The sequence below is a fragment of the Berghia stephanieae genome, chromosome 3, assembly GCF_034508935.2.
Source record: "Berghia stephanieae isolate SIO BIC M18660-M18661 chromosome 3, UCSD_Bste_1.3, whole genome shotgun sequence".
NCBI classification, from domain to species: Eukaryota; Metazoa; Mollusca; class Gastropoda; order Nudibranchia; family Aeolidiidae; genus Berghia; species Berghia stephanieae.
In genome coordinates, this window is record NC_088362.1 from 98,703,106 (window position 1) to 98,727,252 (window position 24,147).

General features: G+C 36.8%; 1 protein-coding gene across 2 annotated transcripts; it reads right to left on the reverse strand.

Annotated features, from left to right (window-relative positions):
• Positions 1-518: 518 nt before the first annotated feature.
• On the reverse strand, positions 519-21,054 carry LOC144968953 (uncharacterized). Of its 2 annotated transcripts, none has more exons than XM_078907847.1 (7): positions 20,932-21,054; positions 18,128-18,320; positions 15,202-15,392; positions 13,923-14,070; positions 12,782-12,966; positions 11,384-11,503; positions 519-9,973 (listed from the first exon to the last, which is right to left on the reverse strand). In XM_078907847.1, exons 2-7 carry the CDS (start codon positions 18,228-18,230, stop codon positions 9,026-9,028), a joined length of 1,695 nt encoding a protein of 564 aa, XP_078763973.1. In that variant the 5' UTR covers positions 18,231-18,320; positions 20,932-21,054; the 3' UTR covers positions 519-9,025. The 2 variants fall into 2 exon arrangements, with proteins under 2 accessions (XP_078763973.1, XP_078763972.1); XM_078907846.1 differs by lacking the exon at positions 20,932-21,054 and adding an exon at positions 20,357-20,538.
• Positions 21,055-24,147: the final 3,093 nt, after the last annotated feature.

A 24,147-nucleotide genomic window follows, 5' to 3' on the forward strand; every position in this document is an offset into this window, starting at 1 on the left:
CAAGCACAAAATCCAACGAAGAGGAATACACTCAAATGCTTACACTATACATTACAAATAACAAATATAATAATACATAACAGAGAGATGATTTACAAGGAAAAAAATATCATCTCCCAAAACAATAACTATGCATTTGACTGTTTCCCTCCCAGCCAGGACTCCGGTCGACTGTTTCCCTCTCAGCCAGGGCATCTAGCCAGGACCAGGACAAAACCAAGTAATCTCATTCCAAGACAAAGACAGAAAGCATGTTGGAAAACAGATATAAGGGGATAGAAGACACAGTATGTACCCCCCTGCCCGGTATGGGAGGTCAGGAACCCCACCCAGAGACCTGTCTTTTGACGAAATTTGTTGGTCAACGTCAGGGTATGAATTTACAAGGGCTACGTTCAGACTTGGCAAAACACAATAATTGTAGATAAAAACAAAAATATGCAGAAATTGAAAACTTGTATTTAAACAATATGAACAGACACCAGTGGTTGGGGAGGGGACATTTAAAACAACAAACATTTTTTTCTTTAATTTTAAAAATGTTTATTATTTTGACAGGGAACTTCGAGGACATAGTCAAAATATTATATGACAAGCCTATATAACATTTGGAATCAAAGCCATACACGGGGTGTCCGGTACACTGATAAAACACCTTTACATATTTGGCGAGAGACTTAAATAAAAAATAAAAATAAATAAAATTCCCTTTATTCATCCCCAAGGGGAAATTTGTCTTCATGGTCTATTCCAAGGGAAAACTGGAATAGCCCAGGCATAAGCCGAAGTGAAGCGCCGCAAAGTGAGCTAGGGGGAGGTGACTTGCTCAAGGCCACACAACGAGGCGGGTAGTCGAACTCGGTACCTTTTGGGTACGAAGCATAGACCGTACGCTGAGCCACGCTGGCCTTAAACATTGATCAATTAATTTAAAACGATCCTCTCATGCACAGATTATTCTTAAATCCAAAACTTCACAGGCCAGTTGGGAAAGGGGGGATTTTCAATTGATCGATTAATGAAATAATATAAAAGGTCTCTGGCCAAATCTTAAAGTGGTTTGTCAGTGTACGGCGGTGGTGTACTTCATAAATTATAATTATGTTTGTTTGTTTCTTTGTTTTTAAGGGTTTTACGACGCTGCAACACATTTAGGTCATATCAGCGCCAGTAAAAAGGGAGAATACAGGATAGTAAAAAGTTCTAGAATTACAATTGAAGCACCAAAGAAAAGGCAAGACAAAGGGTAATGGTACAAATAGGGAATTGGTATAGATTCCAAGAGCATACCATCGATGTACTTAGTTTGAGATCACATTAAAGTCTCATCTAGACACGAGGAATACACGCAAATGCTTACATTATAAATTCAAAACAATAAATATAATTATACATAACAGAGAGATGATTTACAAGGAAAAAAATATCATCCCCCAAAACAATAACAATACATTTGACTGTTTCCCTCTCAGCCAGGGCCAGGACAAAACCCAAGTAATCTCATTCCAAGCAAGACAAAGACAGAAAGCAAGTTGGAAAACAGATATAAGGGGATAGAAGACAAAGCAAGTACCTCCCTGCCCACTATGGGAGGTCAGGAACCCTATCCAGTAAATTATAATTACGTCATTGAAAAACATATTTTAATATTACCATCACTTCAATTCAAGACAAAAGAATCTCATTACACTTGGCTGGAAGAACATAGGAAGAAGTTCATGAAATCAAAATATTAGTTTCACATTATCATGCAATACCATACAAAATTGGCAAATTGTTCTTGTTACTGACACAACGTTTTTTGTTTTTTAAAAATTATTTTAAGGGAGATGGTATGAGAAAAGAAGTTTGTTTTGTTTTTAAGGGTTTTATGGTGCTTGCAACACATTTAGGCCATATCAGCGCCAGTAAAAAGGAAGAAAATTGGATAGTAAAAACATTCTAGATGTACAATTAAAAAGACTTGAGGATAAAGTAAGACATAGGGGAAAAGGTTCAAATACGGAACAAATGTAGATTCTAAGAGCACACTATCAAACCTACTTTGATATCACTTATAAGTCTCAACCAGACACAAACACAAGATCCCATTAAGAGGAATGCACTCAAATGTTACAAATCATAAATTTAAAAATAATAACAGTACATAACAGAGAGATGATTTACAAGGATAAAATATCATCTTCCAAAACTATAACTATACATTCAACTGTTTCCCTCCCAGCCAAGGACTCCAGTTAGGGTCATGACAAAACTAAGAATCTTATTCCAAGACAAAGATAGAAAGCAATTGGAAAACATACAGGGGAATAAATGACACAGCAAGTACCGCCCTGCCCACGACGGGAGGTCGGGAACCCCACCCAGAGAAAAGAAGGTGGAAGCATCAAGGAAAATGTAAGAAAAGAAACTGATTTAAATAGAGAAGAGACGATTCCATGAGCAATCTAACAATGTGCCTATTTTGACATTTGGTAAAAACCCCTTAGTGATCTAGACATAAGCAAAGGATCCCTCTTTTATGGATATTGTTTTGTTTGTTTGTTTTAAAGGGTTTTACGGCGCTTGCAACACATTAAGGATCTGACTATGAGGAACACACTCAAATGCTTGCATTACACATTCAAAACAACAAATATAACAATACGTGACAGAGAGATGATTAACAATGAAAAAGAAATACCATCTCCCAAAACTATAACTATGCATTTGACTGTTTCCCTCCGAGCCAGGGACTCTGGCCATAGAAAGAGCATAACAAAGTAATCTCATTCTAAGACAACGACAGCAACTAAGAAATTAGATATAGGGGTATAGAGGACACAGTTAGTGACCCTCCTGCCCACTATGGGGGGTCAAGAACTCCACCTAGGCTCCAATAGAGCCGAGATAACAGATTTTCAGGTATTTCATCAACACCTGGTACCAACCCCTTTTATATTTTTATGTACTTTATTGGTGTAAAAAGGGGTTGGTTTTTAATTTTGGCTTTGCGTTTAGTTATATAACTCTTGCTACATTTTTAGATCTTACAACAGCCGGATGGATAAAGATAAAATCAAATGGTCAAAACATTCATTATCTAGTCTTGGAATTGAACTCATGAAGTGACCTAATTTGGGTCTGTGGATCTGAGTCTTTAATTGTTCACCTTGATAGTATGCCTTCATAAAGGACATTTTATACACATTTTTTTCAATCGAACCTCTATCAGCCCACCAGTACCTGGATAGATGGTAAGACAGCATCTAATCTAAAAGATAGAAGCCGAATGTACCCAAAGGATAGTAAGCAATGTTACTGAGTGCATTTCTGCGTCTAAGAAAACAAAAAAGAATGCATACAACACAAGAACACATTCAAATAGAATAAGACTTTCAGGACTCCAAACAAATTAGTCACGGTTGCCTGATACAAAGTAAGACAAAGAGATGTTTTTGTTAAGGGTTTTACAGTGCTTGCAACACATTAAGGTCATATCAGCGACAATAAAAAGGAAGAAAATGGGATAGTAAAAGGTTTTAGAATTACAATTAAAGCATCCAAGAATAAGGGAGACAAAGGGGAATTGGTTCAAATAGGGAACAGATGTAGATTCCAAGAGCACACTATCAATGTACTTAGTTTGAGATCACCTAAAAGTCTCATTCAGACACAAGCACAAGTCCCCACTAAGAGAAATATACTCAAATGTTTATAAATCATATATACTACATAAACAAAACATAATATAGTGCATGACAGAGAGGTGATTTACAAGGAAAAAAATATCATCTCCCAAAACTAACTATATATTTGACTGTTTCCCTCCAAGCTAGGGTATCCGGCCAGGGCCAGGACAAAACCAAGTAATCTCATTCCAAGACAAAGACAGAAAGAATGTTGAACAACAGACATAGGGGGATAGAAGACACAGTATGTACCTCCCTGCCCACTATGGGAGGTCAGGAACCCCACCCAGAAAGGAGGAATTGTGATGGGGATGGGCGGAGATAAACTGCCACTTAGGCGGAAGATTCTCAGCCCTGCTGATACAAAGTAAGACAAAGAGAGATGACTAAAAATAGTGAATCCTGGTATAACAATAACCCACTCCCTTACTCAGCCTAAGGCCAGCCTAAGTCTCACACAGAAACGATAATGGGATCTTCTTCTTCTTCCTTTACTTGCAGTCCATCTTTGGTGTACTAACGCAAATTTTATGTAAACAATATTTAATATGACATAGTTGTTTATTGTTGTATTCTTATAAAATGATCCAAATCATGTGCTTCCACTGCGTGTTCACTGAGGTTATTGCAAAGTCGAATTGTTGCATGTGACATTGTAATTTTTAACACTAATAATAAACTATATAATTTACACCCCTTTGATAAAGCCAAAGCATACTCACATCCTACTACCTTGGTAAGAGTAAAACCTGGTCGCTTAATTTCAAGACAAGTATAGGAAAAGAGAAGCACACGTCAATCACCCGATCAAACAGAACTTCAATTATAAGAAAATCATAAAATATGCACAATGAAATACTTGCACAAAAGGCATCACATGGAAATTTGTTTGCTGCAATATACCATTTTATATAAAAATATTATATGGCAATGATTTCTTATTTTGAATAAAAAAAAACAACCCAAAAACCCAATATATCTTATGCCATCAGCGGGGAGAAAAAATAAAATAAAAATATATAAATTACTTTTTATACAGACAATAATAATGAAATTGATGATGATGATGATGATGATGATGATGATGATGATGATGATGATGATGATGATAAGTAAAAACAAAATTTGTTTTTAAGGGTTTACGGCACTTGCGACACATTTAGGTCAATTCAGTGCCAGTAAAAAGGACGAAAATGGGATAGTCAAAAAAGCACACAGGAAAAGTAAGACAAAGGGGAAGGGTTCAAGTAGGGAATAGATGTAGATTTCAAGAGCACACTATCATTGTGCATAGTTTGAGATACCTAAAAGTCTCATCCTGACACAAGCATAGGCCCCCACTAAGTGGAATACACTCAAATGTTTACAAATCATATGTTTAAAAAGAAAAAAAAATACACAGAGAGAGAGAGAGAGAGAGAGAGAGAGAGAGAGAGAGAGAGAGAGAGAGAGAGAGAGAGAGAGAGAGAGAGAGAGAGAGAGAGAGAGCCAGAGAGAGAGAGAGAGAGAGAGAGAGAGAGAGAGAGAGAGAGAGAGAGAGAGAGAGAGAGAGAGAGAGAGAGAGAGAGAGAGAGAGATGATTTACAAGGGGAAAGAAATATCATCTCCCAAAACTTTAACTATACACTTGACTGTCTCATTCAAAGAAAAAGACAAAAAGCAATTGGAAAACAGATGTAGGGGGATAGAAGACACAGAAAGTATCTCCCTGCCCACTATGGGAGGTCAGGAACTCCATCCAGATGAATAAATTGAGAATTAAATAAACCTATGATTTTAAACACGACAGGGCAACGCAAAATTCATTCTTGCACATAATAAGGACAGCCAATCAGGATGTAAAAATTAGGAAAAGATTATGAGCCACCAACAAAAATAGACATTATACTACATACTTAACACCTGAAAAAAAAATGAAATTGAATGAAAATAAAGTTATAACTTCTCAAACATACCAAAAAACCCTATCTATCTTACAAAGACCGTACAACTTGGCCCATTACTTCATCTTACTTTGTAGTCCAGGGGTATGACAATTGGCTGGAGACCTGTAGGTCAAGGTTCAAGTCTGGCTAAGGATAGCGTAAAGTTAAGTCTTTGAAGCACACAATTGACTCTGGAAAACGTTATTTACCCACATTTTCTTAGTACCTGACATTGCCTTTGTCAATGGGGCATCATGATTCGTGCTACATGTTACTGATGGCTTAGGACTCCCTTGTAACGCACTTGAGCAAAGTTGATGAATATTGCGCGATATAAAACGTCATAGCTAACATTCTTCTTTCTCTTCTTTCTATGAGCTACAGTCGTTGGCATATTACCACAGCTTTTCCATTGAAGTCAGTATTACAGCGCTTAGTTAGACATGTTTGTTTGTTTGTTTGTTGCTTTAGGTCTCTTCCAACACAATTGAGGTTATATGAGAGACCGCTGAAACAAAAAAACAAGCAATCTAACAAAAATAGTACAAATGTAAATCAAAATCATAACCTAAAGATAACATAAGCTAAATTATAAATAACCAAGAACAAACAGGCAGAAGATTAACAGAAAAAAAAATATCCCCTGTCAAAAATACAATCACAAACCAAAGAAGCAGGATAGGCTAGTAAAGAGAAGAAGAAACGACATCACTATCGGATCGTACACCCATGCGAACATCATAGGTATATGATTCAAGGGTGATGCTCCCATCCAACCACCCGCAAAGAAGCAGGATAGGCTAGTAAAGAGAAGAAGAAACGACATCACTATCGGATCGTACACCCATGCGAACATCATAGGTATATGATTCAAGGGTGATGCTCCCATCCAACCACCCGCAAAGAAGCAGGATAGGCTAGTAAAGAGAAGAAGAAACGACATCACTATCGGATCGTACACCCATGCGAACATCATAGGTATATCATTCAAGGGTGATGCTCCCATCCAACCACCCGCAAAGAAGCAGGATAGGCTAGTAAAGAGAAGAAGAAACGACATCACTATCGGATCGTACACCCATGCGAACATCATAGGTATATGATTCTAGGGTGATGCTCCCATCCAACCACCCGCAAAGAAGCAGGATAGGCTAGTAAAGAGAAGAAGAAACGACATCACTATCGGATCGTACACCCATGCGAACATCATAGGTATATGATTCAAGGGTGATGCTCCCATCCAACCACCCGCAAAGAAGCAGGATAGGCTAGTAAAGAGAAGAAGAAACGACATCACTATCGGATCGTACACCCATGCGAACATCATAGGTATATGATTCAAGGGTGATGCTCCCATCCAACCACCCGCAAAGAAGCAGGATAGGCTAGTAAAGAGAAGAAGAAACGACATCACTATCGGATCGTACACCCATGCGAACATCATAGGTATATGATTCAAGGGTGATGCTCCCATCCAACCACCCGCAAAGAAGCAGGATAGGCTAGTAAAGAGAAGAAGAAACGACATCACTGTCGGATCGTACACCCATGCGAACATCATAGGTATATGATTCAAGGGTGATGCTCCCATCCAACCACCCGCAAAGAAGCAGGATAGGCTAGTAAAGAGAAGAAGAAACGACATCACTATCGGATCGTACACCCATGCGAACATCATAGGTATATGATTCAAGGGTGATGCTCCCATCCAACCACCCGCAAAGAAGCAGGATAGGCTAGTAAAGAGAAGAAGAAACGACATCACTATCGGATCGTACACCCATGCGAACATCATAGGTATATGATTCAAGGGTGATGCTCCCATCCAACCACCCGCAAAGAAGCAGGATAGGCTAGTAAAGAGAAGAAGAAACGACATCACTATCGGATCGTACACCCATGCGAACATCATAGGTATATGATTCAAGGGTGATGCTCCCATCCAACCACCCGCAAAGAAGCAGGATAGGCTAGTAAAGAGAAGAAGAAACGACATCACTGTCGGATCGTACACCCATGCGAACATCATAGGTATATGATTCAAGGGTGATGCTCCCATCCAACCACCCGCAAAGAAGCAGGATAGGCTAGTAAAGAGAAGAAGAAACGACATCACTATCGGATCGTACACCCATGCGAACATCATAGGTATATGATTCAAGGGTGATGCTCCCATCCAACCACCCGCAAAGAAGCAGGATAGGCTAGTAAAGAGAAGAAGAAACGACATGACTGTCGGATCGTACACCCATGCGAACATCATAGGTATATGATTCAAGGGTGATGCTCCCATCCAACCACCCGCAAAGAAGCAGGATAGGCTAGTAAAGAGAAGAAGAAACGACATCACTATCGGATCGTACACCCATGCGAACATCATAGGTATATGATTCAAGGGTGATGCTCCCATCCAACCACCCGCAAAGAAGCAGGATAGGCTAGTAAAGAGAAGAAGAAACGACATCACTATCGGATCGTACACCCATGCGAACATCATAGGTATATGATTCAAGGGTGATGCTCCCATCCAACCACCCGCAAAGAAGCAGGATAGGCTAGTAAAGAGAAGAAGAAACGACATCACTGTCGATGTTAGACATGAATCCAATTTCTGAACTTTAAAAATTGTGTGGAAACAAAATATCAAATTGATTTAGGAAAGAACCAATATTAACACAATTCCCTTTTAGTTGGATTTTAAAACGATGTAGATCAATCATCATTATAATCTTTATCTACAAGGATATTTGTTTTCCAGATCCGGTAATGTAAATTATGGATAACTATTCCGAGTTCTATGATTTCTTGAGACCACAAAGGAAATATAACATTAATCTATTTCGTCCTGTAAATGCGACTTATCCCGTTAACAATAAATCTGATTTATAACAGCTTTAAAGAAGAACAAATGACCAAACACGGAAGAACATTTCGGGCTCATAACCCTCCTTTAGCCAATCAATAACAAAAACAATAAAAACATTTCATACATCGCTTTAAATCCAGACAGACAGCATAGAAATATTGGCACGTCTTGTCTGCAAGTAATAAGAGCTTGAAATGTAAACAAATAGAAGCTTCTGTTTGTTTACATTTCAAGGATGTTTATATTTGTTTTACATTTCAATATCCTATTACTTTCTGAAGAATGGTTTGATTCCGAAACATTCTGTGTTTAGTATTTTGTTCAAGTTCAGCCTGTGCAGCTGATTCCTGGAGACCAGATGACTTCTGTTATCATAACACTAACACAAAGACACATACAACTCTTTGTAAAACACTAAAAGCGACGTTTTGGCAAGAATCATTCTTTGGAAAAAAATAAAAAACCTTTTCCATACAGAAATTACACTAAAGATTTCATTTTTTTTTTTTAAAAAGGAAGCAAAAATCGAGGAAGTCCTTGTCTTTCTAAGGGAAAAAAAAGTATCATTGCTCTTCAAGGAAACGTTGTCTCTTCGGTTCAGGCTCTAAATCAGCATGTGTTAACACTTCTTTAACAACTGGAGGTTCTTCTGATCTTTGAATAATAATTTGTTGACCACTTTCAGTTTCCATTATGAATGTCCCAGAACTATGATCACCCTGAGAGGAGGCAGCAACAACTTGCAGAAGTCTATTGTTATCAACAGTGCCATCAATATTTATCAAACTACCATTATTCACTCCATTGGTAATACCACTGGAATCCACAAGAAACTTTTGAGGAATCATATTCTCTTGATCCCCACCAGAAGACACGACTTGAGCAACAATGATCTCATGGCTGTCATTGTTGTGAGATCCTGAATTTGAAATTGGATGAAATATATTCCCATCTACTTCTCTAACCTCTTCAATTGAAATGTTTGTAACAGATGCTGTGTTTATATTATCATTGTCAAGATTATGAGTCTTGCTATTATTAGGGTCATTATTCACAATGCTTTCTGGGATAGGATTTTCTTCTGAATTATGGCTAGTAATGATACTTTGATTGTTGGGGTCACCCGTAGCAATCACCTGGTATGGATTTATTTGGCTCAGTTGGGCTACAACTGATGAATGAGACTGGAGAACTTGGGATTGTAAAGATGTTCTGACATCCGAAGAAAGTTGATCACTGTCAGTTTGGTCATGAACAGAAGTCGTGAGTTGGTTGATTATACCTTCTGACCCAATAAGATGCTCCTGTTGAGAATCATCTCCCTGATGACTGCTGAGATCAGCATCAGCGTCTTGGCTTTGAATTTCTTCTAGATACTTGGATATTTGCTGAGCAAGTTGTTGCTTCGATTCATCACCTAGACTCAAACTGGTGAGGAGGTCTTGCACCCTAAACTGATTTGTTGACTGTTGTGACTCCAATTCCTGTATCCTTTGCTGTAATACTTCAACCTGGAAGATTTGAGACAGATTTAATTTTTTTTTTAAAAACAGATTTTACATGATTACATTTACAATTTATACCAAATTTGTGATGCAGCACGACGAGTATAAATCATGAGAAAGGACACACCACTTCAGTGATCAGCGAATGTATGAGGGAAACTACTCTATATCTTACCATTTTCTACCATCCAGATTGCTATTACATAGTCGGCTATTAAAACAAAGATTTGAAAGAGTGTGTAGAGAGTGCCAGACAAAGCAATAAAGAAAAACACAAGGAAAAAAAAAAACATCCCAAAACAATCAGCCTGCTTCAACTGGGGATCGAACCTCAGACCTCTTGATTACTGGCTGATTTCTATGGGGTTTCTTTTTTCTTGTATTTTTCTTTCTTGCACTACTATGAGGGATTGTCAATATGTCTAACACGAATTGTGAAATGCTTTTGATTGAAGGCATCACTCCTATCCATCCTGAAAATCTTTCATTTTTAACCAAAACATGTCCATCCTATCTACTTTCCTGAATTCAAACTCAGAAACTTTGGCTCTAAGAACTCTTCAATTAACGCAGAACAGTAAAAATTCAGCCAAAATACCCAACCTCGCTCTCTGACACTATCTTTACATGTGGTCTAGTGGTATCACACTAGCTTTTGGTTTGAATGGTACTGGGTTTGAGCCTCGCTCGGCGCATAGTTGAGTCCTTGGAAAAGGCTCTTTACTAATATTCTCTCACTGTACTCTGGTGTAAAATGAGTACCTGGCCATAAGCAGTATTGTCTCTGTCGAAAAAAAACAACAACTGTAATATCACCTAACAGGCGTCATGTCTCATTCTACATGTTACGCATTGCTGTTGGTCAGGGACACTTTGTTAAGCGCTTTGAGCACATTTAGTGGATATTGCGCTATATATAAGCTCAAGATTATTATTTTTCTTCGTGAAGTCTTGATACACAAGCACACACTCACAAACACATATCAATACAATAAAAACCTGATGCATGTGCAAAAGACTGGCTGACAGAGTTTCCGTGTCAAGACGATGATGTCACACATTGCCTGCCAGCAACACAGCTGTGTTGAGAGGGCATCGAGGTTTTATTGAGACATGTGGGCGATCTTTTTGCTGTTGTTCACAATCGAACTGAACTTTATAACTTTTAAGGGAAATTTCTTTCTCTCTTTTAACACTGCACTACCTTAGGAACAATTTTCTTACTTAAAAATGCTACCAAATTGCTGTAAAATCAAAATCTGCAATATTTCTTCCATATCGATAAGTCAATAATTGTCACCAAATTTTTATGACAATATGAATGATCCATAAAAGTAGGCAGATACATTCTCATGTGAAAAACCTCACCAGATCTTAATAAAAAAATTGTCAATACAGATGACACAAGCTACAGACCTGACTTTTATATTCTTCCATTCTGGCTTTGTATTCGTTTTTCTCGTCTTCTTCCATTCGATATTTGATTTCCCAGGAAATGCTGGGATCAACGTTATCTTTGTCAAGGACACTCACTTCCTGAAATGGTGTGAGGGGAATTTCTTTATATAAGGCATGACTAATAAAAGATATTATAAAAATAATTATCTGTTAAAACTTGACTAAAGAATATGGTATAAGTGCTCAACCAAAAAAAAAAAAAAGGGGGGGGGGGGGGGCAGGCAGCCCCATAGCAAAATTTTTTAGAGCATATACTTCGCAAACAAACTGATAAGTTTTGAATTCTTAAGCATTCAGCTGTCAAATCAGCAATGATTGCCTAGTGAGGTATAATTAAGATCTGATGAAAAACACATTGCAATAGACCAGCCTCCTGTTTTAAGTCCTTTCAAGCTATCGAAACATGAAATTTAGACTAGCTCAGTGACCTCCATTAAAAAAAAAACATGAATTAAAAAGAAGAAAGAAAGAAATGCTGCAACAAATCCATTTCAATACCGTGTCAATTAAAAATATGGGAAGGGAAAAGAGGCAATCAGAAAAAAATGCTTGGAGAATGAATTTGTTTGGAAATAAGTGAAATAACATTAATGGATTAATAAAATTATAAAGCCACAAATGTTTAAAATTTTGCACAAAAATTTGAAAAAGAAATTAAAAATTAAAATTGTAGAAGAATAGAAAAAAATAAAACAGAATAGGTAACCAAAACAGGGATTATGATGGGTTGAACTTGTTTCTTAAAACTGAAGTTTAAGGTTAAATTATATAATGCTTTCACTGGAGAGAGTGAGCACTGTTTCTTAATCTTAAAAAAACAAAAACACTTCTTAAATTTCATTTGATTCTTATTCTTATTATATTTATTTCAAACTTGTTTCTCCTCATTGGGTTTATTCAAACATAATACCAGTTTCATGTGATAGGTCTAATGTAGTTTCTAAATTTTAATCTCTGTAAATATGGTGTTCCATATCAATTATTTTACCAAATCTAGCTAATCCTTTACAAGATACATTTACGGTAAATTTGAGTATTTGTGCAGCTGTGGTCTAGGGGTATGACATTTAGTTTGTGACCTGCAAGTCCTAAGTTAAAGTCCCATCAACGCAAAGTAAAGTTCTTCACTCACCACTGTATTGGCTATAAATGCTCTAGTTTAGTCAAATTTGCTTGGGAACTTGTGATTTCAGTAGATATTGCGCTACAACAAGGCTCATGAGATTTTAAAAATTCCATTAAATTGTTATCTATTGTTTCTTTTTATCTATTTATTTATTTATTCTTCTTCTTTTTTTTTTCACATTTCATTCGAAGAAATTATCCAGTCATTTCTATAATCCAAATGATACCTACCCCGCCTGATATTATATGGTCAGCAAATGCAGACTCCAAGTTGTCTCCCTGGATTATCATGATGGTCTGACCCTGATCGACTGGCACTGAAGTATGATTGTCACTTCTCTGTAACAACGGCTCCTCTTTTATCTTGACTTTCTTAAACTTGTCACTCACTAGACTGCCATCGGCATTTATCACAGCTGATGAATTACATTTTGAAAAAGAAAAATATTTAAACTGTCTGGATTATAAATCTGAACATGACATTTTATTTGAAATACAAAAAAAAACAAACAAAGAAAACCATTAACAAATATTAAATAATGAAGATCTGCAGCATTGAGATTTAATGAAGTACAATTAGTCACAACCTCGGATCATTGTTCTAATTATCTTTCTCATTAACAACACCTAAAATTCAAAGAGATCTCTCGGAGAAATAAATCAGAGAGTATCCCTCAGTTCCATTGAACTTGCATCTAATTCAACTGATGAGACAAGACAATTTGTTCAATTCATTAGTTTTAAAATTTAAAAAAAACAAACAAACAAAAATCAAAGCAAAACAAAACAAAATGTAAAATGACCTCCAAATCTTTCCATAAATTCCTGGTAAAAACTTCAAACTATCCGATGCAGACACAATAAGTTCATGAACACTACACTAGACATTATTCTCTCAAAGATAGAAATTCTCACCAGAGATAAGTTATCAACTTTTGTAGTATTTGTGTGTTTGTTTGCATACCAATGCGGAGAAAGCGAAATTTCAAGGATAAGAAGTAAAGGGAGTGAGAGACATGCCAGATAAAAAATCAGGAAATAAAAACAAAAAAAAATAAAAAACTGGAGTGTGCCGAAATCAAACAATAAAAAAACACCAAGTGAAAAGAAGACCCAAAGTCAAAAATCAGATAAAGGTAATAGGAAAATGTCTTTGAACCCATTCCCTACAGAGCAGATGGCAATCTCATAAAAGAAAAGAGGAGCCAACCCATGGACTCAAAATAGTTTAAAGCCTTAGAGGCGATAATAATGCTACTAAGCAGGAGGTTTTTTAAGACAGTAAATTTGACAACGGGGTAAAGCGCTATGTAAATGCCATTTATTAGTAAAGGTAGCAACTATGATTTATGATAAGTTTGACTTTGCTTACTTGGCTCTGATAGGGATGCTTGACTAAGGACGGGGTGTATGATATCTTGTATGGGATTCTCTATACTTGGAGGGAAATTCTGTTGGTGATTGATAATCTCTTGATGTTGGTTATTGCTTGATTTGCCACCTGGAGGCAAATTTAAATCCTTTGGATGAAAGAGAAATGTTTAAAGGATTGATTATTTACAAAATCTTGTATGTGGTAAGTGCTATATCTTTTTAAAATAAAACAGAATAGGTTAAATTTGTCTTTAGGGTCTAATAAGGAAGTGGTAACTGAAGCATCAGCCACAATGCAGCACCACAAAAATAGCTAGGGCAAGTCATTGCTCAAGGCCACACAGTGCGGTGGGTAATTGACCTCAATACCTTCCAAGTAGGGAGAAAAGACCATACTGTTGAACCATGCTGCCTTAGCATATTTTTTGACACACAGCGAGCATATAGAAAATTTCTTATGTTTAAACTATTCACGTTTAAAAAACACACATACTCACAACACAAATCATGAGTAATGTGCCCTTAGATCCAACATACTCATGTAGCCAGTGTTTATATCAATTTCTGTAGCTTGCAATGTTGTAACTGACAAAATCTTTTTTAAAATTAAATTATATTTAAATTACACTATTCCCATCACCTATAACTATCGTAAATCCAAATTTAATATACGCTCAGAAACAAGATGTGTTGGGGTTTTTTTTCCTTAAATTTGTCAGTTCCATTGTGTCTAGACACATCACTTTCTCTATGGATAGCAAAATCGCTTGCTATAATTTTGTCTAGAATAAGGTCTATTGGAATATATTTTCTACGATCTATTTTAGTCCAAGATATACAGCTTTGAGTGAACAGATGGACATGAAACAAAATTCTAAACAATATGTGGATTTAAACCAAGTCCTTTAACTTGAAATTTAAAACTAGTATGGGTAGTATTAGTGATATTTAATAATTTATAATATTTATTTTGCACCATACTGATGGAGGAATATTCATATGAAAAAAAAAGAAAAGGCGTAATTATGAAATGCTTTTAAATGGATATAAGATATAATTTATTTTGCAACTTGGAAAAGAATTAATCTTTTAAAGGAAAACAAGGGGAAGAAATATGACGACTTTATCATTATTTCTTTTTTTGATTGGTGCATATCTTAACAATGAATTGCATAGATTTATAGAATCATTTCTTTTCTTTTATTAAAAGCTTTTAGCAAGCTTGAACAAAACTATAAATACAATAAATAATTCCATCGAAGCATTGGCTACTTTACCTGAGTAATTTGTATCTGGAAGGTGGTTTGTGGATTTCTGAAATGAGTCTTGTAATGCTTGATGGCCTCATCTCGTCTGTTGAATCCGTTCCGACAACGATAGCAATGCCAGTGGGCTCCTTTGAATCGCTTTTCTCCTTTGATGATTCCAACAATATCACAATGATCACAGCAACGTAGAATTTTCAATCCTTTTAAAGGAAGAAAGATTTTTTAAGATCAGATGCTAAGATCAAAAAGAATAGAAAAACTACAAAAGTTTGACCCTTCAAAGCAGGATCAATTATACTTTGGCACTCACTTTACCTAAGTATTTTTAACAAGACCAGTAAAAGGGATGTAACTCAGGTTTCAAAAGACACCCAAATTGACTGATCTTGTTGTCTTGGTAAAGATAGTTAGATTTGCAGTTATAAAATCATACAAATAAATGGAGAAATTATGATTTGGAAAAAACTTTATCTCGTCAGGTTGAGAAAGTTGGTTTAAACAACCAACCAACCAATTAAAGATTTGACTGGTTATTGAATCTGATTTTCTTTCATCTTTCAAATACAGCGGTGATCACCTAAATGTATGGTGGTTGGGAAGCAGAAAAAAACGGGCATTTAGATAAAGCTGATCAAGAATAAGATAAATACATATATATGAACATTTATATCACGCATTTCAACTGGTTCACAATTATTATTGCGCTCTGCAGTGTTTAATTCTTTCCACCAGCAGGCCATTTTTAACCTTTCAAATGGTACAAGTTGTCTGCTAGGCATCCTTTCTGTTGCTACCCTTAACTATATTTTTACTGTGTAAAGTTAGGTATCTACTCATTCACAACTCCTATAATTCGGGTGAATGTGTTTTGAGTGCCTTACCTAAGGACATGCACAAGGACCAGAGTTCCGACCATTGTCATTTACACCATCATTGACTACGTTCAACATCCCTTGACTGTGTTACAAGATAAACTAATGTATTGCTCAATCATCAACATTTATAAAGAGGGGCGGTCAGATCAAGAATGAAGGCGTCCTGCGTTTGACATGCACACTGAAACATACTTTTTTTCACCAGCCCCCCCCCCCCCCCCCCCCTCTCTCTCTCTCTCCACACACACTCACAGAATGGACTGGGGGATTTCAAATATTCAGTGGGTAGAGCATCCGCTTCACAAGCAATGGGGATGGAATTGATCTTGGGTGAGGTTGAGATTTTTTCTCTTCTGGACCCCCTATCCACCCAGCAGTGATTGGGTTGCTGGGACTGTTAGATCGGAAAAGCATGTGTACTTTGCATCCTATACAAAAGGCAAGCAAGCAATTGCTATTGTCTGCAAAGCCTTAAAGAAATCAGGATAACTCTGGCTCCATAGGCCCTATAGCTCTGAAGGGCTTCTTAACTTTACATACACACACACTCACACACATAAAGAAAGCGTGTGTGTGTTTGTATGTGTGTGTGTGTGTGTGCATTCAACTGATTTACACATTCAACATGCCTGCTCAGTTCAAGCTCTCATGATTTCTCTATGAAAATTGTACATTGAACGCATAACTTTAACACCGATATGCCATTCCATTTTCGTCTTCACGATTCACACTTCAATGCAAGATTCTTCTATTATGTTGAAGGGCATCACAGCATACCAGGACAGACATAGCCTCACGGTCCAGTCTACAGGGTGTGAGAATAGAATGATGTTGAGTGATTTCAAAGAAGGATGTAATCAAAGGCAGCGGATGGTTGTGTAAAATCAAAAGCCCCATGAAATTACATTTCGTGGGTATGTGTGATTTGAGTGGGCGAAGACGACTAGACTTACTTTGCTGATGACTGATTTCTGGACCATTAAAATTGTCCTTTTCAACAACCAATTGGAAGTGGATGATTGTAAGAATCTGATTGGACACTACACAGAGAGAAAGCAGTTTGAGGGACACAGGATGAGACTGCTGGAGAGAGTGTGGGTGGAGCAAATCTGAGATGAATTGATAGTTAATCGGGACGGTGTTATTAAATGTCCAACAAGACTCTCACAAACAGGGTATGAATAAATTCTTTGGACGGTGTATACAAAGTGAAATTCTTCTTTTTAAAATTTTGTATAACTTTTTTTTCAAAACGGGCAATTCGGCGAATTTCATTGTTAAGAGCGGGCATTTAGAGTTGTATTTTAAAGAGAAATAATTCTGTTTCACCAAATCAGCAGGCATTTAGGCAAAACGGGCACTAAGCCGACGGGTATTATGCAATCGTCTCTGTACATTTCTCATTTTAAAATGAATTCATGGTTTCTCATTCATTAGCCTCTCAAAAAATACACTTATTTTCTTATTGTTGTTTGAAAAAAAAAAATGGATGTTCACGATACAGTCTCAACCCAAAAAGTGTGGCTAAAACTAAAAGAAAATGAGAATGGGTTAATGGAGAATTATCCCAAAACTAAACTTTTAAAGAAATAAATTAGTATAAACAAACAAAATACAATATCATGAGAACTATGTTCCATTACAAAGAATGTGTTGATACAGACACATCACAGCATTGTTTTGTAATAAAGAGAAATTACATTGAGCATTGTTGATGTCTAAATGAGAAGACATTGCTGCTTGGTGTTGTGTAATTGTAAGAGGCATAACAAAGATACCATAGAAAGTTGTCAGTGCTAAATCACTTAACTCATTCAAGAACAGACTGGATAGCTATTGGAAAAACCAAGAAATCTACTATGATTACAAGGCTAGCATCACAGTTTGTCTTCACGGTAATCTGCAACCGGAAGAAACAAAGATGACACCTGAGTCCAGCGAAGAGGATCATTGAGAACCTGTGCTGGAAATCATCTCTAAGTATCTCTAAGTATAACAAACCTAAATCTGATATAGGTTCATTTATTATCTAAAAATCGAGGCTATTAACGGACCCATACCTGCAAATTCAATTCCTTTGTCAACATGTTTGACTCTGTAGTGGGCCTTGAGAATGACTGGATCTTGGTATGCATCTGTCTTGACACAGAAGGGGCAGTGCATGTGAGGTGCCTTGATAGGGCATCTTTCATCCAAACACAATGATGGTGAATAATTGTTCTCTGAACCCTTTATACGGACACTGGGATGGGTCTGTGAAAATGAAATCAAGACAATATTACATTATGATTAGAGAGATTTTTCAATTGGAGACAATTTAAAGATAGGCAAGATCGATTATCAACATTTACGTTACCCCTGCAAGAGACAGCTGCCCGAAAGAAATTAAATTGCTTTATAGTGCATTATTGGGGAGTAACAAAGTTTAAAAGGAACAAGCATCATTTAGATTTTTTCACTCAGGTTGTATACAAGCTCAACAATTATCATTTAATCCATGATAATAATAAGCACAATTAAACATTCTTTTACAGACTACACAAGAGTTATATGATACCTGAAAATGGGAAGATTCCAATGATATTTCACAAAAATTTATTTTTTTCCATCAACATTTTCACAATTACAATTGCTGTGTCTCTGCTTTGGAAACAATAGTGAGGTGTGTGCCTCGGATGGCACCGATGTGGAATTAATTCATGCATATCTAGGCAGCAAACCAAGGTGCATTTATATGACTCGTCTAGCGGGATGGTCTTGTGACAGTCGACTGGCAAACCTTTGCCCCTGCAATATGCACTTAAGCACTCCCACCACTACAAGGATATCGTTAACAGAGGAAACAAAAGCAAAAACATAATTTTAAAAATTAAAACTGCTGACCTATATGTTATTCAATATCCAAAAGTGGAAAAAAATAAATGAATAAATATCAACATTTATATGGTGCATTTCAGTCAGAAATACATCACACTCAATGCTTTCAAAACCGTCAAAATAACCTTTCACAATGCCTTATCTATTCCCCTGCCATATGCAAATAAGTATTTGACAGTACAAGTTGCTTGTTAGGCATCCTATATTCTTGGGACTAACATTCCAATAACAACATTGAACAATGAAATAAACCACAATCGTTCTACTCTATCATCAATTCATGAACAGAATCTCATGGATTGTCTGCCTCCTGATTTGACTTGTCTTATTAAAGAAGGGATATCTATGGAAAAAAACAAAAACAAGAGACACACAGCTTTAACAGATCAATATAATTTAAAAAATAAAAAATACAATATATAAAGGGTAGGAAGAAAAAACAACATAAAATCTTAAATTAAAGTAGTAACGGACATACTGGATAGAAACAATTTTTTTTAAAGCAAACAATATTAACAAAAATAATGATTTCTACAGACATAAAACCCTTTAAACTTCTTGTATTAAACACTAAAAATAAAAGTCATACGGCTCTTAGGGGGAGACTTTATTCCAGGCTCTGATGCAGATTTTATATCACTTTTCTGACCCGAGTCATGGCTATACACAACAGGAGAGGAAGTTACAGTCTGCAATCTCACTATCCCCAAGGCAACAAATCCCAATCTCCTTCCTGCATATCTGCAAACCACCTGGAGTGTATTGTTGCAGACTTTGTTGTGCATATTGATGTTAAGTGGCACATTTTCTGTGAGAAGCGATTCTGTCTCTGAACTGTTTAAAGTTTTAAAAGCTAACCACAGCCGCAGGCAGGCTGTTCCAAATTCTAATCATTGATGGAAAAAACGGCTGTTCATCATCATCATGGCATTGCACTCTCACTCTCACTCTTGGTCTTGATCGTGGAATTTAGAATCTGTGATCGTGTCCTCTGGCAGGACTTTTCATATTCATTGAGTTTAAATATCTGTATTTTTATATATAGGTATTAGGCTGGCAAAAAAAAAAAAATAATAATAATAAAAAGTAAACGTGTCTTTCATTTTCCATTACTTGAACTTGGCTAGACCCTAAATCACAATCGTCCGTTCTTCTGGCGTAGACAACAGCTGCTGACTGACGTGTGGGTAGGAAAAATATTTTTTTTAAAGAAATCGCTTTTTTTTCACAAATCTTGTGACCCAGTTTAGTTTAGTATGTGTTTATCTTCACTTTATCAAAAACATCTTTAGTCTTTGTAGTCTGCTAGAGGTTGTTGTCGGCAGACTGGGTTTAAAACTGAACGACTTGTCACAAGAAGGGAGAAGCAGAGGACAAGACGGAACAAGGAGAACTATTATTTGGGCCCTTACCACAAATGCTAGTGAATTCATATCGATCTGCGTTAAATCCGTCAGCTTTTATGGCATGTTATTAAATTGGATCTAACCAAATCACCCACAAAATGAATCAAAATAAACACTGGTTTGTGAAGATTGTGAAAGACGTCACCACAACAGCAAAGGTCTCAGTAAAAATTCGTGACGTCACGATAGGACAACAGCACCTTGAAAACTTCCGCGAAATGGTTAGGTACACTGTCTAGATCTAATAAATGGATAAGGTATGCTGTTATCCAAATCTGTACACCTGATCCTTCTCAAATATCTCGTTGATTTACGATTTTTAGTTTTGTTAGATGCTTTTATTGGATGATATGCTGATTTGAGAGTTTATCATGTCTTTCTGGCAGTTAGTAACGGAAGGTCTTTAAATCAATTAATTATTCCGCCTCCCCAATTGACCCTTGCCGTGACCTCTGCCGGTTGTTTGTTTACACTTTATATTACTTTCACTTTCATATGTGAACAAAAAGTGTTTCCTTCATCGTTACATTTAATTTAGTAACATTTATGAGGCAGTGCTATTTCGGAAGTCAAGCATTTACCTGCAGCAAATGTGACACCAGTGCTTCCTTCTGCTGTTGTCATAACCTCAGCGGCTGTAGATCTAAATGACTAAATGTACTTCTAAGTATAAGAACGATTTAATTATGAAGTTAAAGTTTAAGTTTACGATGAAGAATAAAAATTGTCCCAACTACCGGCTTCCGGGAGCAGCTCTGCTGTGATATGAGAAAAAGACGCATAACGGGAAAACCTACTTTTTCAGGAAACGCAAAAAACTGTTTTACTTAATAACACTGTAACTATTGGCTCGAATCTAAAAGAATTAATAGGTAATTAAAGATAATTTTTTTTTGTTATTTTATTCATGGAACTTGAAAACCAAAATATTTGTATCAACTGTGTAATTCACCAGAAGACCTTTTGCCAAATCCATGATTGAAAATTGATTGACAAATGTCTTTGACAGATAGACGCAAAAATATTATTTGCGTCTGTTTGCCATAGACATGGGCTAATTTAGCGGTAATGTGCATATTGATATACAGTGTCATGTGAGGACGCATATCGCCCAATGTTAAGCTTTAATAAGCAAAAACATCATAATCACAGGTCCCTAGAATAATCGGAAGAAACCAATAAAAAACATATAGGATATCAAGCTGAACATGCTTTATTATTTCAGAACAATCGCACCAGTCATGTAAATTTTCATAATATTTTCATTTGCAGTGATTTGATTAGCATTATTTGTATAATAAGTACTAACTCCCTTTCTCTCCCTCTTTCGTTATAGTTCACTAACATGGAGTTTGCTTTTGTAATCATTGCTACTATTATCACACATATTATACATTCCATCTCTTCTCTTTAGATAATGAATTGAATCATTACTTAGGTGTAAACGTTGCGTGCTCGTACACATTGTTTGGAAGAGCAACGTTTCCAACTAGTCAGTGAATGATGAAGGGACATTCACTTGTAGGATTTGCAAAGATTTTTACTCGTGGTGCTGGTTGGTAGGTCTATCCAGTACTTTCGTCTATTGGGGGGGGGGGGGGGGGCCAAACCCACATGTTGTTTTACGATCTCATCCTTCTCGTAAATCCTACACCCCTGGGTTTTGTACGAAACTTTGGCGTACAAACAAATCCGCATTTCAGAATGTCACATTCGTTGAAGGTATCTTCTTCAAAGCTATTTTGGAGAAGAGTGTCTTTGGTGGCACTCGCCTGAATTCAGCACAAACAATCTTAGCTAGGTAGAGACCATTGTCAGCTTTGCTCAACAGATAACTACCGACTCCAGAATCCCAGTTGGCAAAGTCATTAAACCTCAACGGCATTGTCTGGCAGCCTGCTTCTACAACACATTGTTCAAATTCATTGAAATCAAAGATTTTGCCGTCTTTCTGTCTCAGAACTCTTTGGATTCCGGCATGGGTGGAGTCAGCTGCCATAAAAGTATGACCAGGCTCGAAATGGTCGATAGTGATGTGGTTGCTTTTGTAGTAGTCTAATCATTTACAAGATGAAGTAACATAGTATAAAGGGTACAATTTATATTTTGGGCGCTTCAGTTATCCAGTCAGAGTGTCACAGATTCGGCATCACGCTTATATAATATTAGGAAATGGTAAGAAGCTGATGCAAGGTCTTCATCTTTTCGTCCTGAAATTGATTCATTCCATATCATGGCAATGTCCTTTTCACTTTTTTTGCAGCCCACTGGTGCAAATGTCTCATTGAATAAGATCAATCTGCTTGTGAAAATGATTCTGTTATACTTATTCATTATCGGCAGCAAAATTACTTTTTTTCAGATCAGTGGCAAACACTGGATCGGCTGTGTTGGCGTTTTCGTTCTTGTCTGCATCCCGATGGATGATTTGTTTCGGCACACGGTTCACACCTTTCTTCACAGTTGCATAGTTGCTTGTGCAACAAGAAGGACTTACATTTTTCACATTCTTCTTGACCAAGTACAGCTCGTGAGATGTTAAGTTCTTTAAATTCAGAATAGTAGAGTTTCTTTGATATAGCTTTTTCAGTGACTGCGCAAAAGTTTTCGTGCATATCATTGATGATCAGATCAGATGGTAAATATCTCCTGAAAGGCGCGTGTTCACGTCTATTATGAAAAATGCTTGCTTTATATTTCTCTATGTGTTCGTGGATAATGGTGTGGTCAATCTTGTACCAGGGACTATGACGTCCACGATTGTCAACAAGGGGTACTTCTATGACATTGTTTTCGTTAACACCGACATCCTTGAAAGCGCTCCTTATCAGTTTGCCATTATTAGCTTTGAATCCGAGAGTAGTAAGGAAGAACTTTTTGCACACGAGATGGAAGACTCCATCTTCCTGTTTCATTGTATATTTGCATGTACATGACTAGGCAATTTTCTACTTGGAAAGAATGCCTTCATCCTGATCTCTGCATTTTGTTTCACTTACACAAGTCCGTACAAATTTGCGCTGGTCCTTCCAATCCTCTCCCCAAAACATCTGTTAAGCTCCCGTCGCTGGTACTCTGAAAATCTGTCACAGCATTTTTTTGGAGCAGGTCGGCGCACAACCTTTCAAGATCGAATGCTTTTCTCTCATTCGCAAAAGCTTGTGTATTTCCTAGTCTGATTTTTGTATCGGCGTCTTGTGCTTTCTCTTTTTTGAGTGAGTAGACACTTTCTCTATTTCTAGATCTGGTGTAGTTATTGTTCCACTCTGCTATCGTGGTCTTTATAATCGATGATACACCTAGAACATGCTCACCTTCAGATATTTTTCCTAACCGGTAAAGGATGCCGGCGTGGCAGTTTCGGACAAATACTCTTCCTCTTCAGCAAATGGAACTCTAGGGGCAGTAGTTTCGGCGATAATATATTTAGAAGCAAGTTCCAAATACATTTCAAATTCTGAGTCACTATCTAAACTTTGTTTCTTTATGGTAAGTTCAACACAAAATCCATATTGTTTGCATCTGCTTCTTTAATCTCAACAGCCAGTTTACGTGCTTTTACTGCAGAATTTCGTATCGGTGTTTAGGTAAACCTATCTAGCTATTCTCCTTTGTTTTTCTTGTTGTCCGTGGTTTCTTTAAATCTTTTCCTCTCTGCTTTTATGACACTCATACATCATATAATTCCTCCTGATAGAGGTTTCACTGTTGATCTGAGCTAGCTGTTTCGATGGAATGTCAATATCTGAATCACTGGAGTCTGATTGTCATGAGTTATTTAATCTGGGTTGGCTGAA

What these genes read in the sequence shown, in the direction of transcription:
- LOC144968953 (XM_078907846.1), bottom strand. Translation starts at nt 20,377, where the DNA reads ATGAATTCACTAGCATTTGTG. An exon ending in TGAATTCACTAGCATTTGTG is followed by an intron (nt 18,321 to 20,356) that starts GTAAGGGCCCAA and finishes TCATTTTCACAG; the next exon opens with ACCCATCCCAGTGTCCGTAT. An exon ending in TCCAGATACAAATTACTCAG is followed by an intron (nt 14,071 to 15,201) that starts GTAAAGTAGCCA and finishes TTTCATCCAAAG; the next exon opens with GATTTAAATTTGCCTCCAGG.